The sequence below is a fragment of the Eschrichtius robustus genome, chromosome 13 (assembly GCF_028021215.1).
Source record: "Eschrichtius robustus isolate mEscRob2 chromosome 13, mEscRob2.pri, whole genome shotgun sequence".
In the NCBI taxonomy this organism is placed as follows: Eukaryota; Metazoa; Chordata; class Mammalia; order Artiodactyla; family Eschrichtiidae; genus Eschrichtius; species Eschrichtius robustus.
This window is the reverse complement of record NC_090836.1, coordinates 100,657,727-100,674,090: the sequence shown is the minus strand read 5'-3', so window position 1 is coordinate 100,674,090 and position 16,364 is coordinate 100,657,727. Positions and strand designations below refer to the sequence as shown.

At 50.5% G+C, this 16,364-nt stretch overlaps 1 protein-coding gene across 1 annotated transcript; it reads left to right on the top strand.

The window, feature by feature from the left end:
* Positions 1 to 5,766: 5,766 nt before the first annotated feature.
* Positions 5,767 to 14,647, top strand: MCAT (malonyl-CoA-acyl carrier protein transacylase). The gene is made up of 4 exons (XM_068561742.1): positions 5,767 to 6,223; positions 7,414 to 7,501; positions 10,121 to 10,338; positions 13,335 to 14,647. The coding sequence occupies exons 1-4, from the start codon at positions 5,804 to 5,806 to the stop codon at positions 13,752 to 13,754; spliced, it is 1,146 nt and encodes a 381-aa protein (XP_068417843.1). The 5' UTR covers positions 5,767 to 5,803; the 3' UTR covers positions 13,755 to 14,647.
* The last annotated feature ends 1,717 nt before the right edge of the window (positions 14,648 to 16,364 follow it).

Here is a 16,364-nt window from a genome sequence, read left to right as displayed (position 1 = left end):
CACACTAGGCCCACCCTTTTCACAGATGAGCCCCTGCAGTTCAGAGGGCCAGTGGCCGCCGGAGGGATTAACACTGCAGGTCTAGATGAGATGTGGATGTCCCTCCTGGGGTGCCGGGAAGCCTCCCGTTACTTGTGCCCCCCTCTGCCCAACCGCACACACCCCACCTGAGCCTGGGCAGCGGCCATCATCCTCCCTAGCTGGCCCCCAGGGAGTCCCTTCCATGCCCCTCCTCTGCTCGGGACCCTCTGTGGCTCCCTTAGGATACAGTCCAAGCCTTTTACCTGGCACTCAAGGCCCTGACTACCTGACCCCATCCCACCTCCGTGCCTTTGCATACACTGTTCCCCCTGCACAGAGGATCCTTCACGCCCACCCTGGGCAACTCCACGTGTCCAAGTCTGACTGCTCCCCAGTGTCACACCAGGAAGCTCTTCCAGAACCCCGACTCTGTACCACCCCCACTCTAATCGGGCAGTGACCTCTGAACTTCACAGCACTGAGCACCGGAGCCTCTCCTGGGCATTTGGCATGTGCCAACCTCAAGGGACATATATATTGAGCACCGCAGGTTGCCCAGCTCTGGGCTCAACCCTGGAGGGTACGACACAAGCAAACCCAGCCCCCGGCCTCAGTCGATCGAGGAAGGAGGCATGGAAAACACCCTCCCAATCCCCAGAGAATACTCAGAGAGATGACAAGGTCACACAGCCTGTCAGTGATGCAGTCAGGATTTATACCCTGGCAGTCCAGGGCCTGCACTCTTAACTATTGTGTCATTCATTAGGCTTCTCAATTCTGTGATTTGAGTACAGTATTTTCTTATATTTTATTTGTGTGTTTACTTTCTTACATGAATAATTCATATTTATTGTAAGGAAATTGGAAAATACAGACACAAAGAAAAAAAGTCACCCACTCTCCCATTACCCAAGCACAATCAACACTTTGTGAGTTTTTCTATGCCTTTTTCTAAGCATATGCACATGTTTCTTTACAAGAATGCCTTCATGAAGTAATTGGTTTTGTAATTTGTTTTCTTCCCCTTACAATAAATCAGAAACATCTTTCTACATTATCAAACATTTGTCTACATTTAACACGTGTACACTTTAGAGTAATAACAAGACGCCCGTCTGTCCACCCCCCAGGTTAATAAGAAGACGATTCCCAGTGCCCTAGGAACCTGGCGCTCTCTCTGGTGATTGCTCCGGCCACTCCAGAGGTCACCTCTATCTTGACTTTTGGGGTAAACACGCCCTTACTTTCCTTTAGAGTTTTATTAAGACCCTTAGGTATGTCTCCCTGAGCCCTATATTGATTCGCTTCAAACAGCTGAGGGGCAGCATGCAGCTGGCTGGAGAGAGTGGACACGATGGCCGGGGCAGAGGAAGACCCCTAGGGAGGTGAAACTGAACTGAGCCTCTGGGGCACAGACTGGTCTTAGCCTCCCTGAGCATCGACAGGAGTCCATCTGGGGCAGCCGGTGGGCAAGGCTGGGTGTGCAGCTCCCCTGTCGGCACATCCCGCCAGGCTGTGGTGTGGACATTCAACATGAACTAGTCAGAGGCATGGGCTGTGTGTCTTCTTGCTTCTGAGCTCCCTGCACCTGTGTCCAGACCTCAGGAGCAGGGGTGGACGCTTCCGTGAGGCGGAACAGTGTCCTTCACCGAGCCAGGCAGCAGGGCATGGAAGGGAGAACAGGGTCTCATCAGCCTGTGATGAAGACAGCCAAGTGTGGACGGGAATCTAGGCCAGGCTCACCAGATATTCAGTTCCTAAACAGGCAGACAGTGACAGGTGGCAACTTGGTGATGACAGCCCTCTGTGCATCTCTGATGTACCGGCTGCTCGAAGGCCTGGTGTACAGGTCATCCTGGGATCTCTCTTCACCACCAGCCTGGGGGTGGTCTTGACCCCTCTGGGAGCTGGCTCCTCATTTCCTGGACAGCACATCTCGCCCTTCCTGGTTCCCCCGTGTTTGTGATGAGCCCATCCTCCAAGGATGCAGTTTTTTGTTTTTTTTTTTTTAATTTATTTTTTTCGGCTGCGTTGGGTCTTCGTTGCTGCGCGTGGGCTTTCTCTAGATGCGGTTAGCGGGGGCTACTTTTCATTGCGGTGCGGGCTTCTCATTGCGGTGGCTTCTCTTGCTGCGGAGCACGGGCTCTAGGCGTGTGGGCTTCAGTAGCTGTGGCGTGTGGGCTTAGTTGCTCCGCAGCATGTGGGATCTTCCCGGACCAGGGCTCGAACCCATGTCCCCTGCGTTGGCAGGCGGATTCCTAACCACTGCGCCACCAGGGAAGTCCCCAAGGATGCAGTCTTAAGAAAGGCTACATAGGAGGTATCTTTTTTGAGATCTTGCACTCTATACCGTGGTTGACTGATGTTTGACTGAGTAAAAATTCAAAGTTGGAGATCATTGTCCTTCAGCATCATGGAGACGTGCCGTTTTCCAGCTGCCATGGTGCTGATGAGCAGACTGAAGCCATCCTGTGTTCTGAGCCTTTGTGTGTAACCCCTTTTATTCTTCCTGGAAGATTTTAAGCTTTTTGTCCCCAGAGTTCTGGAATTCCATGCTGATATTCCTCGATGTGGGTCTAATTTCATCCAATGTTCCAGCTCTCAGGAAACTCATATCTTTTATTTTTCAGAAACTGAATTTTTGGAGGGGATGATTTCCTTCCCTCCATTTTCTCACTTCTCTTTCTGGAATCCCTATCACTCAGAATCCTGGACTTCCTGGGCTTGTCTTCTAACTTCCCTTCCTCGCCTGCTTCTCATGGTTTGCTTTTTTCTTTTTTTGTAAACTTCTGTGACATTTCCTCAACTTTCTCTTCTTGGCCCTCTATTGATTTTTAAAATTCAGCTATCCTATTCTTTTATTTCCAAGGGATTTTTGTTGTTGTTGTTTTCTGAAGGTTGTTTTTTTAAAAAAATAACTTCCTGGACTTCCCTGGTGGTCCAGTGGTTAAGACTCCGTGCTCCCACTGCAGGGGGCACAGGTTCAATCCCTGGTTGGGGAAGATCCGGAATGCCGCACAGCGTGGCCAAAAAAAAAAAAAAGTATAAAAAAAATAAAAACTTCCTATACATTTTTCACTGATGCAATGTCTTCTCTTACCTCTCAACTATCAAGGATAATTTTCTTAAAACAATTATTTTCTTCTCTCATCATAGTCTCTGATTCCTATGCATTGTAGTTATTTTATTTTATTTTTTTCTGTATGTAAGAGGCTTTCCTCAGATGCTTGGGAATCTTTGGCTGGTTGCTCATGATAAGAAGAAAAAAGGAAAATAAGTCTTTGGATGGTATTTGTTGAATTAGCTTCACTGTAAGTTGAACTTGGTGGTCATTTGTCTGGTAACTTCCTGGACTGTCAATATCTTCAGCATTTTCCTCTTGTACTGGTCAGATTCCCCCAGGCCCTCCAGTTCTTGCCTGGAGGGTAGGGGTCTGGTGGCACGTTTCTGGGAGCCCGGTGGTGGGGAGCATGGGAGGAGATCTCTGCATTCAGCAGTCAGGATCCACCTGTTTCAGCAGAGAACCCACGTTCACCATGATCCCTGGCCTGCCCAGCCCTTTCCAAAGCTAAGCATTTGCCAGAATGAGGGAGGGGTATCACCCAGGGGCTAGAGAGAGGGAAGACATCTAAAGATCTAACTGTTCTTCAAAGACACCTTCAAATCGTTCTCTTAATTTCGGCCTTTTTTAACCCTTAGATCTAGAAGTGGCTAGGGCTACCAGTTCCTAAGCGTTTAAGGATTCTGTTGTACGAATAAGGGTTGGTTCTCAGCCTTCGGCTGTCTGGAGTCTGCTGAATCAGGTAATGCTGGTCATCCTGGTTTCCAGCTTGAAGAGATTCTGTTGCTGGGGTCCCCTTTCCTGTTCTCCCTGTCCTTGTGTTTTATGTCTTTAAAAGTTTCCTTTCCTCTGGGTTTATGTGCTTCTGGAGGCAGCGTGTGCTCTGTTCATGTCTTAACCTGAAAACCTCCTCCATATCTTTTATCACCACAGCATTGTATAGATTTGCCATCATTCATTTAACTAATCTCCTCTTGCTGGATATGCACCTCATTTCCTCCTTTTCCGTGTCAAAAGCAAGGCTGCTGCGGATGACCTGAGAGCTCATCTGATTCTTTTCTCAGGACAAGCTCACTGTAGTAGATTTGATGATGTGAGTCTGATCTCGGAGAGACAGCAGTGAGCGGTCCTTAAGAGAGATTGTAGTTCCCTGCCCAGGAGTTGAACCTGGGTAGCCTAGATGAAAACCAGGAATCGTAGCCGCTAGACCACGAGGGGCAAGAGATTAGAAGCAAAGGGGCCCTAGCTCTTTCCGCCGTTAGAAAGCAAGAATGTTTCAAAGAGGCAAAAACTGTAAAATCAGGTACAAAGTTTATTATTAGAGACACAGCATAACATGTGGGAGAGCACACAGACAAACAGTCTGTTTGTTTAAGACAGAAGCAGGGCAGAAATACACACCTGGAGGGAAAGGATATGGGCCTCCTCTCTAACGAGGAGGAGGGCAGTAAGTCAGAAGCTAGCCAGAAATACACACGCAGAGAGGAGTGTGGGAGTCCTGAATAAGGAGCTCAGTAAAGAGGTGATTTAAATCACGTATATAGGACAGTTCTTCGGGTCTTTGTTTACATTTGGCCAATTATCTCGTTTCTTTTTTCACAGCTGACGGGTCCCAGGACCCTCCCCAACATGCATGTGCAACATTTTGCTAAGATGGAGCCCACTGCAGAGGCCTTCTAGCTGGGTGTATGTCCACACATACTATGGGGTGGCGGCTGCTCCCTTTCTGACCCCCAAGGAGCCTTCCTGCGCATGTGCAGACAGGGAAGTTTTTATTGACCTCAGGAGTGGGCGCCTTATCTCTTTACCTTAGCAGAGCTCAGCTTCTGCCACTAGCTTTGTCCTTGGAGTGCCTGGGTGAGAACGAAGCTTCAATTTTACTCCACTTGACAAACCCCAGCTGTGCAGCTCAGCGGCCCATCTACCTCCTACCTCAGGTCTACCTAGATCTTTCTCATTCTGAGGTGTGGCGTGACCGTGTGTGTGTGTGTGTGTGTGTGTGTGTGTGTGTGTCCTGGGCTCCTTAGAAGAGGCTGGCAGGGAATGAAAGAGGAGCAGGGGGGTAAAGGGGTGTAGTTAGAGATGAGGTCAGAATTAGACTCTCTCTGACCCAGCCTCGCACCCCCAATTTCCAATCCTCCTTTTGTCACTAACCACCTGTCTTTGAGCCCTTGTCTACTCATGTGTAAATTGAGGGTAATAATAGCACCTATTCATCACAGCGTTGCTGTGAGGAATTAAACAGACTAATGTCTGAAAAATATCGAGGGCTTTGTTCAATGGAACAAATATTAATTGGATGCTTATTTTGTGCCTGGCACCGTGTCTGGTTTGTAGGAAACAAAAGAGAGGACAGTGCTGGGAAAATCAGATACAAGAAAGAATGTGGAAGCGTTTCAAGCACTTTTCCCATGCTAGGTTGAATATTACATTGCATTGAGTTGTTTACTTAATAAATATTTTTGAGGGCTCATTGTGGTGCGGTGTCGTGTTTTACTTTTGCCTGCGGAGGTTTAGGTAAGCGTGTGGATCACTTTCTGCACCCGGCGCACAGCCGACGGTTTCAGAGCAGGGGCGGAATCGGTAACAGCGGAACCTTTCTTCCCGCCCGGGGATGCCTCGGCCCGCCCGGCAGGAAATGCGTCAAGGACCGCGCCGCGCTGCGCCGCCGCAGTCGGGCCTCGGTCGCCCTGGTAACGCGCGTGGGGCTGGTTCCTCAGCATGAACGTCCGGGTCGCGCGGGCTGCGTGGGCCTGGGGCCGGGGCGTGAGCTGCCGCCGCGGCGCCTCGAGCCACCTGCTGCCTCCCTCGGGGGCGGTGGACGTGGAGGAGCTGCTGCGAGATGGGACAGCGGCGGAGGAAGGGCCCCGGGAGGCCTCGGTGCGGCGGTTGCCGGGCCAGTGCTCGGTGCTGCTCTTCCCCGGCCAGGGCAGCCAAGTGGTGGGCATGGGCCGCGGTCTGCTCCGCTACCCGCGCGTCCGCGAGCTCTACGCCGCCGCCCGCCGCGTGCTGGGCTACGACTTGCTGGAGCTGAGCCTGCATGGGCCGCAGGAGGCCCTGGACCGCACCGTGCACTGCCAGCCTGCCGTCTTCGTGGCTTCGCTGGCCGCCGTCGAGAAACTGCATCACCTGCAGCCCGCGGTGAGGCCCGAGGCCCGGTGGCAGGCCGGGGAGAATGGGCTCTGCCCGAGCTCTCACAGCTAGGTCGCGGTCCAGCCGAGGCTCCCGCCTGCCAGGCCGGCGTGCTCCAACGTCTGATGTGTTCGGCAGATCCTTACTGAGTTCCCACCCGTGCGGGGCACTGTTGTAGGCCCAGGGGATACAGCCTACAACAAACAAAACAAGGATCCCTGCGCTTGGGGAGCTTGCATGTTAGGGCAAGGAGATAGGTAATAGAGAATAAATATGCTATGTAAATTACGTAGTGTGTTAAAGATAAGTGTTTCAGAAAGAAGAATAGAGCAGGGAAAGGGGCCGGGGAGTGGAGGGCCGGGTTGCGATTTTAAATGATCCTTAATCATTTAATTAATTACTAAATGACTTTAGAAGGATTAAGCTTCACCCTTAAAGGAAGGATCATTGAGAAGGTGATATCTGAAAGTATCAGTTCACTTGAAGTTGTAAAATGATTGCTATTAAGATTTATTATCACAACAGTAATTGTTAAGCTCGTACTTTACCCCATTTCATCCTCACAACAACCTTGTGAGGTAAGTACTGTTACTTTGTGGGTAAGGAAAGAAGACTCAGAGATATTAAAGGAATTAGTTTAAGTGGTCATGTCAGGTCATGATAATAACATTCATCCAGTGCCTGTCCTGGGCCAGGTCTGTGCTGAGCGATTTAGGGGTGTTATCGCCATGTAATTCAGCAGCCCTGTGAGGTCGGTCCTGCTGCTCTCCCCATTTCACAGATGAGACAACTGAGGCGCAGACGTTAGGGAACTCTCCCAGGCTAAGAATCAAATCCAGCGGTGACTCTGGAGGTCATGCCCTTAACTTCTGTACTGAGCGTCCTCTGTCTCCATCAGCCTGAGAGGCAGCACCAGGGCAGAAGCAAGAGAATCCAGAGCCCTGGGGTGGCATCACAGCTCAACCAAGGAGTCCGCCAGTCGGCTTTAACGTGCCTTGCCAGTTAAAGTTCCTCATCAGTAAAGGGCTGGATCAGTGATAGTCAAGGCCACTTCTGTGTGTTGTCTTCTAGCTGGAGCACCAGGCCAGCAGAACCTGGCTCACTGAACCGCTGAACCCCTGTCAGCTTGCAAGTGCAGAGCCCCGGGCTGAACTCGCCTGAGAACTTGGCCTCATGTTCTTCTGCATGTGTCACTGCAGGTCATTGAGAACTGTGTTGCTGCTGCTGGATTCAGTGTGGGAGAATTTGCAGCCCTAGTGTTTGCTGGAGCCATGGAATTTTGTGAAGGTACATAGGAAGAGGTTTGGTTTTTTGGGTTTTTTAAAAATATTTATTTGGCTACATCGAGTCTTAGTTGTGGCATGGGGGATCTTTCGTTGCGGAGCGCGGGCTCCAGAGCGCACGGGCTTAGTTACCCTGTGGCATGTGGGATCTTAGTTCCGTGACCAGGGATCGAACCCACGTCCCTGCATTGGAAGGCGGATTCTTAACCATTGGAACACCAGGGAACTCCCAAGGTTCGGTTTTATGCATGGGGTATTGTCTTGCTGGGCTTACTGAGGACAAGGGGCACTGCCAAAAATAATTCTGGACCTACTCAGGGGTAATAGAGAAGGGAGCCATGGGTGGGGATGACAGTGGGACCTGAGGACCAGACTTCACCTTGATTCCCTTTTAAGCTTGAAGGGTTCATCAGGGAATTTCTTTCTTCTTGTAGTCTTGTGAAATCTGCTTGCTTTAGTGTCTCCCACTACTGTGCATTCTTAGTCCACTCATGTACCTCCAGTGCCTGTTGTGTGGTAGATCATCAATAGATTCTCATTAAGTGAAAAAGAATAAATCAGTGTTTGATCTTGAGCCATATCAGTTCCACTTCTTAAGATTTTTGTGTATAAACAGGTAAACAGTTTTGCTTATAGTTAAATACAGACAAAGGATTTGAATAGATATTTCTCCAAAGAAGATATACGAAGGACCAACAAGCACATGAAAAGATGTGCAACATCACCAGTCATTAGGGAAATGCAAATCAAAACCACAGTTGGGTACCACTTCATACCCACTGGGATGGCTTTAATTTAAAAAACAAAAGAGGAAAATAATAAGTGTTGACAAGGATGTAGGAACCTCACACATTGTTGGTGAAATGTAAAGTGGTGCAGCCATTGTGGAAAACAATTTGGTGGTTCCTCAAGTTAAACATAGAATTACCATGTGACCCAATAGTTCTACTCACAGGTCTATACCCAAGAAATGAAAACATATGTCCACACAGAAAAACTTGTACACAGATGTTTATAACAGCATTATTCATAATAGCCAAAAGGTGGAAATGATCCAAATGTCCATAATCAGACGAATGGATAAACAAATTGTGGTAGATCCATCCAGTGGAATATTATTCAGCCATAAGAAGAAATAAAATACTTATGTTGCAGCGTGGATGAACATCAAAAACATGCTAAGTGAAAGAAGCCAGACACAAAAATCACATATTTTTATATGAGATGTCCAGAATACATAAATCCAGAGAGACAACAGATTAGAGGTTACCGGGGATGGAGGGAGGGAGAAATGAGGTGTTTTATGGGCTGATGGAAAGTTTTGAAACTAGAGCTGGTGGTTGTACAACATGAACACAACAAATACCACTGAGTTATACACTTGAAACTGGTTATATTTTATGTGAAATTCACCTCATTGTTTTTTAAAAAAGCATTATAGGAAGGAAGCATTATCAAGGAAGTGGAAAAAATTTTTTATATTTCCACATCTTAATAAAACTATTTTATACAAATACAGTTTTATGTGTATGTAATTTGCAGGATTATTGACATTCTGTGTTTTTTCACTTGACAATTTGCATAGTTATTTAATGCTTGCCTGGGAGGGTCTCCACGTTCCTGTGGGTTCTCTCCTGCCTGCTAACACAGGCTTTTAACGTATTTGCTCCACAGTTCTGCTTGTGTAAGGGCTAAAAGTCCAGTACAGATACATACGGTGCCGGGTAAACGAAGGTGTGTTAGAGAGAAAGGGTGCAGGGTTTGTTCCTCAGACTTTGTTGTCCCATCAGACCCTGGGTTGGTCCCTTAACCGCTCCTTGGTCTGGTCATCTCCCTCCCCAGCAGGGAGAAGGCCCAGGACCAGGATGATAGCTGTCCAGTAATTGCAGTCCATTCTTTTTTGTTTTGTTTTTAAATTTTACTGAAGTATAGTTGATTTACAATGTTGTGCTAATTTCTGCTGTACAGCAAAGTGATTCAGTTACATTATACATACATGCTTTTTCAAATTCTTTTCCATTATGGTTTATCACAGGATATTGGATATATATCCCTGTGCTCTGGAGGAGGACCTTGTTGTTTATCCATCCTGTATATAATAGTTTGCACGTGCTAATCCCGAACTCCCAATCCTTCCCTCCCCCACCTTCCCTCCCCCTTGGCAGCCACGAGTCTGTTTTCTGTATCACAGTCTGCTTCTGTTTCGTAGCTATGTTCGTTTGTGTCGTATTTTAGATTCCACATATAAGTGATACATGGTATTTGTCTTTTTAACTTACTTCACTTAGTATGATAATCTCTAGGTCCAGCCATGTTGCTGCAAGTGGCATTATTTCATTCTTTTGTAGACTAATATTCCATCATATATATGTGCCACGTCTTCTTTATCCATCTGTCAGTGGACACTGAGGTTGTACCAGGGACAGCACCCTGCCTTTTGATGATGGTGGTACCATATATGTATGGTTCAGATACGTAGAACTGCGGCTTGTAGACTGGTGATGGATACCAATATCAGTGTCTCCAGCACACAGTGTGGAATTTGTGCTTTGTTTTTCGGGTCTGGGCTTCTCTCCTCCATTAACGTGCCTTGATTTTTCCAAATGCACTTCTCTCTGGGTAGGTTTGTATGCAGTGAAAATCCGAGCTGAGGCCATGCAGGAAGCCTCGGAAGCTGTCCCCAGTGGGATGTTGTCCGTCCTCGGCCAGCCTCAGTCCAAGTTCACCTTTGCCTGTCTGGAAGCCCAGGAGCACTGCAAGACTTTGGGCATAGAGAACCCCGTGTGCGAGGTGTCCGGCTACCTCTTTCCTGACTGCAGGGTGATCTCAGGACACCTGGAGGTTGGTGTTCACGGGAGCAGCCTTCCTAGACCCCAGTCCAGTACAGAAGGTTGGAATTATTCCACACCTGGGAGCGCACAGAGCGTAACAGGTGCTCTGCCCAGCCCTGGTCCTTGGGAGGCATCTGTGGGCCAGGGGTGTGTGTGGTGGAGTGAGCACTGCAGAGAGAGGCAGGAGGCTGGGGTACTGTCTCCGCTCCACCACGTACAGACCGTGGGCAAATTCCCAGCCCACGTGGAAAGTCAAGGGGCTGGACCAGATGATCTCCAGGGCCTTCCTGTGATACGTTCTGGGCTTCTCACAGCCTCTGATCCAGTTGCTTCCTTAGAGAAGCTGTTTCCTGCTGGGTTACTCTGCCCTGCTCTACTTTTTCTTAGGTGTCTGTTTTTGCACCCTTTCCTTCTGTCCATCCTTCCACTCACTGCTGCCCCAGACATCCTTTCTCGGGCAGCTCCTGTGTGGCAAGCACTGAGGACACACGGATGGATCAGCCAGGGTTCCTGCTGTTAAAGGAAGGCTGGCTGTGAACGGATGACTCCAGGTTTCAGGGCACAGTGAGGGTCAGGCTGACTACCAGGGTGCCAGGAGGCGGTGCCTGGAGGGTGAGGTGGCCAAGAGCAGGGGCATCCCAGGCAGACAGGAGCGCCCGACAGAAGGGGCAGTTCTGTACCGCGTGCCTGGCTGGGGAGCGTTGAGTGCAGACCGGATGGGTGCTTCCCCGTCTTGTCTCCTCCGGTCCTCCGTCTGGTCCTGTGCTCTGTGGACCGGGAAGCTGAGGCAGAGAGCCAAGTGCTTAGTGGTGGTGGAGGCAGGGTGAGAGCTCCCGCCCATGTCCCTCTGAAGTCCAGGTTTCCTCCACTTGACCATGCTGGTTCATCTCCCTGTTAAGGCCTTGCCAGTAGACAGATGTCCTTACGTATCTCCTCTGAATCAGTGAGAGCCTCTGGGGCAGTTCTGAGATGACGGGAAGACAAGTTACAGTGGCCCCAAGCGAATCACGGAGCTGGTTGCTTATTCCCATTAACATCCTTGGAAGGAAGCCCATAAGTGGGCCAGGAGGGGCCCCCCAGTCAAGGCAGGAGTCTCCCTCCCAGGTTCCCAGACAGGCGGGCATCCAGTGCAGGTGGCGATTCCTGGGATTCCCAGGTTTGGCCTTTGGTGCTGTTGGAAGTGCTACAGCAAAGAGCTCAGGTGCGGGCAGGGTCCCCTGAGCAGGTGAGTCCCTTTCCAACAGTGGATGTGAAGAAACTCCTTGCCCTTTGCTAGACCCACGCCTGGCCTGAGAGCCAGCCACAGGAGCCTCTGGACCCTGAGGCTGTGTCCTTGACTCCTGTGGCCCTGACCTGGGGCTTGAGGTGGATGAATCCAGAGACTTCCCATGGGAAGCACTTAGAGACCGTGGCAGTGGTGCAGAAGTGCCACCGAGCAGCTGTCTCCGTAGATGCCGGTGATCAGAAGTGTCCAGGCGTGGTGGGAAGGGCTTGGGCTGTGAAGTCCGAGTCTTCTGTTCAGAGAGGCGTGGGGGGCGCATCCCTCAGTGAGGTGGGGATGGATGGAGCGTGGAATTGGGTGTGAAGCACCAGGTCAGTCAGGTCAGGCTAGGCTCTGCTGCAGTGACAGCCCAGACCCCTCCGTGCTTCCCACACGCACGGTTCACGCTCCGGGACAGTTCGCTGTGCTGGGCTCTGCCCCACTTGGATTTCGCCCCGAGGCTCAGGCGGCTGAACAGCCTCGGTGTGGAACAGATAGACTCGCTCACGGCAGAGGGAAGTGACACGTGATGGGCCTCGGGCTGAACTGGCCATGCCTGGGCAGCAGGCTAAACTCCTGCAGGGCGGGGCCCACAGAGAGGGACGATGAGCTCCATCCAACCAAAAATATTAGTCCCTCCTACCTTTCGGGGGCACAAATAGTTACCCTGCTGTATTTCTTTTTTTTCTTGTTTTTTTTTGGCCGTGCCGCGCATCTTGCAGGATCTCAGTTCCTCAATCAGGGATTGAACCCGGGCCATGGTAGTGAAAGCCTGGAATCCTAACCACTAAGCCACCAGGGAACTCCAGACCCTGCTGTATTTTTTCCAGTGGACATGGATGGGCTTGGTAACAAGTTAATAATTGCTACCCTTCTATAGGGTTTGTTTACCAAGCATAGTTCTTCATAGCCTATGAGGTAACTATTGTTGTTATCACCGTTTTACAGGTGAGGAAACTAAGGCACTGACAGGTAAAGTAAAAGTGCGCAAGGTCATGCAGCTGCTATGACTTACCTTGAGTCTTCAGGAGCAGCTGGCCCAGCTTCTGAGCAGGCCGTGGATGGTGTCAGGTTGGAGGGACGTGGCAGACGGTTTAGTGCCTAGGAAGGCCTTTGGTGGATCCCAGTGAAGGGCTGTCAGGGTGGTAGGTCTTGGGCTGTGTCCTGAGGGCACAGGGTCTCTTAAGAATATATACTGTTTTAAAGATGTTCGCAAGTGGTTCTAAATTTGGGCCCGTTAGTCCCAGAGGCCCCTTTTAATCAAGCTCTTGTCTTCTCTAGAGAACCCCAGATGAGGGGTTTCAGACCTTGGATTGTGAAATGAGGCTTGGAATCTTGTGAATTTTCATCTTGAAGGTTATGGAGTAACAAGAAAACAGGCTTAAAAAAATTATGAAGAGTAGCAGAATTCTAATTGAAAACTAACACTAGATACTGCTTTTTCGTTCATCAGATACCTCCTATTTGATCACTTGCCAGCAATCTTGTGAAGTAGGTGAAATTGTGCTCATTTTATGGATGGAGTAAAAGAAGTTCAAAGAGGTTGCCTGGGGCCACCGGGCTAGTGAGGGCTTCTGGGTCACTGACTTTGCAGCTGTGCAGGATGAAGTAACACGTGCTGGTGTGTAGAGAGAAGCACATCCTACACGTAGGACTGTGATGACATCAGCCAGTGGTGCCTGCCTCTCTGTGTGTTTCTTCCCCTACGATTTGCTTGGCATAAACCTCCCTTCTTTTGCTTCCAGGCTCTGCAGTTTCTCCAGAAGAATTCCTCCAAGTATCACTTCAGACGCACCAAGATGTTGCCGGTTAGTGGTGGGTTCCATACCAGCCTCATGGAGCCAGCTTTGGAGCCCCTGGCACAAGTTTTAAAGGCAATTGATGTCAAGAAGCCTCTGGTGTCCGTCCACTCAAACGTTAATGGGAATAGATACATGCATCCCAAACACATCCAGAAATTGCTGGTCCAGCAGGTGGTCTCCCCGGTGAAGTGGGAGCAGACAATGCACGCCATATATGAGAGGAAGAAAGGCACCGAGTTCCCCAAAACTTTTGAAGTAGGACCTGGGAAGCAGCTGGGAACCATCCTGAAGAGCTGTAACCTGCAGGCCTGGAGGTCCTACAGTCACGTGGAGGTGCAGGAGGCTGACGAGGACCCGGACTAGAGCGTGTAGGGGCCTCCCATGACCTTGGCGTGGAGGGGGCGTGGCTGAGGAGGCCGAAGGGGCTGCAGTGGGCCGAGCCCAGCCAGGCCGCCTCCTCCAAGTGATTGGGAGGGATTGTTTGCAGAGTGCTTTGAATGCCACATAAAGAGCACTGAAAATGAGTATTTCTTTACATGACACAGTCCATTTCTCCCCCCTTGAAACACGTTTGAGTGCTGGGGAGAGATGCAGCTGTGACGGTTCTGTGAAGACTGGTGAGTTCCTGCCCTGCCTCTCGGGCAGGCCTGTCCGCCTCTCGGGGGCTCAGGGGCTCCTCTGTACAAGGGGCTGGAACGACCTGGCTGGCAGCTGTGTTCTGAGGACTGGGAAGGCCTGGCCTGCTGCCGTGTGGGTGCCGTGGGCAGGTGGCATGGCCACAAGGCTGACCAGTGCCAGACGGGCTCCTCTGCTGCCCCAGCATCCTCTGGCCACACACGGCCAAAGCCTTAGCGCCTTTGTCACTGAAGCCAAAGGGCTTTAGGACCCAGTGGGCTTTGGCAGCCATTCTGTCCACCCCTTCACTCAACAGTTGGGAGACCCAGGGCCCCATCTGTTAACTTACTGCACAGAAAGTATTGAGTGCCTGCTGTATGCCAGGGAGTGAGTGGCCTCTGCCTTGGTAGGGAAGAGGGTCCTTTAGCAAGGCGGGAGTGGTGCGGGGAGGGCGGCTGAGGGCCCTGTTTCCTCCCCCACCCCCAGTCATCCCTTTAGACTGCAATCATGGAGTGCCTGCTGTGTGCGGGGGCCTGGTTCGGCTCAGGCCCACCCGCAGAGCTTATCCTCGGCTGCTCCGCACCAGGAGCCGGGCGCAGACTCTCTGCTCCTAATATCAATATTAAATATGAGTAATTTTATACTTCTTGGGTGATTTTTTTCATTATTCAGCAATAGTAGGAAAACCATATTGGGAATGAAATCTCTGAGCTTGTCTTTTGGGGTTTTTTAAAGATTTTTTTTTTTTTTCTTTATTTTTTATTTTTGGCTGCATTGGGTCTTCGTTGCTGCACGCGGGCTTTCTCTAGTTGCGGCGAGCAGGGGCTGCTCTTTGTTGAGGTGCGCGGGCTTCTCATTGCGGTGGCTTCTCTTGTTGCGGAGCATGGGCTCTAGGCACGCAGGCTTCAGTAGTTGTGGTACGTGGGCTTCAGTAGTTGTGGCTCACGGGCTCTAGAGTGCAGGCTCAGTAGTTATGGCGCATGGGCTTAGTTGTTCCGCGGCATGTGGGATCTTCCCGGACCAGGGCTCGAACCCGTGTCCCCTGCATTGGCAGGCGGATTCTTAACCACTGTGCCACCAGGGAAGCCCTTTTTTTGTTTGTTTTGATGTGGACCATTTTTAAAGTCTTTATTGAACTTGGTACAATATTGCTTCCGTTTTGCTTTGGTTTTTTGGCCTCGAGGCATGTGGGATCTTAGCTCCCTGACCAGGGATTGAACCCGCACCCCCTGCATTGGAAGGGGAAGTCTTAACCACTGGACCACCAGGGAAGTCCCCTGAGCTTGTCTTTAAATGTTGCTGTTGTGTAGGCACATGTCAAACCCTGGGTAGGGTTTCTCTTTTTTAATTGAAGTCTAGTTGGTATCAGTTTCTGGTGTACAGCAAAGTGATTCAAACTCAAACCCCAAAAACTCCTAAGGGTTTCTCAGTTTTAGTTCTGTGTTTCTCAACTGGGGCCCTGTTGGCCTTTGAGCAGAAGTGGTCTTCATTGTATGGGACTGTCCCGCGCTTGTGGGCAGCTGTCCTGGCCCCTAGCCATTACATGCCAGTAGCATTTCCGGGCATTGTGACCCCAAACATGCCCACACGTTCGCACAGCCCTTCCACGCTGAGAACCACTGCATATATTGCCACAGAACCCCATTTTCACCATGGCCTGAGTTTGCGTGCTCTTTGGAGCACAATGAAGAAAGAACTATTATATTTCTTCAGACTTTGTTTTAGAAAATTTCAAACCTTCACAGAGAACTTTGTTATTGTTTTTTAACAATGCTGAGGCTGTTGGAATCCCCTTTGCTGAGAGCTTTGAGAAAGCAAGCTCCCTGCACGGTCCAGGCTGTGGATGTCTGGCTGGTCTGCAGGCAGCTCTGGGTACAGTGCCACGCAAGGGAGCCGGAGTAGCGGTGGAGGGCGGGTGGGCCTGCGTGCAGGCCCTACTGCTCCTCTGGACAGCTCTTTGCCTCAAGGGCTGCCCAGTAGGAGGGAACTCAGGGACGCAGGTGGGCAGGGCTGCATCTCTACTACAGGAGCCCTGGAGGGTTGGGTGGGCAGGCCCTTCCCCTGCCCCTGCTGACCCTGAATCTGGACAAGTGACAGAGGCGGGAGATTGTGAAGGGAGCTTTGGGAGGAGTCCTAGGGTGAGGGCCTGGGGGCCATGGTGGACCCTACATCCTGTTCCTCGGCAGGACCTTGGCCAGTTCCTGCTCCCTTGGGGAAGATACCAGTGCTGTCCTTGGTCCGCAGGATCTAGCCCACCCCGAGCTGGGACTCGCACCTGCCACCACATCTCTGGTTCCATGTCCGTGGAGAACCTTGCCTGCTTCTCCTTCCAGCCACTTGACTCCCCAGGTCTACCTG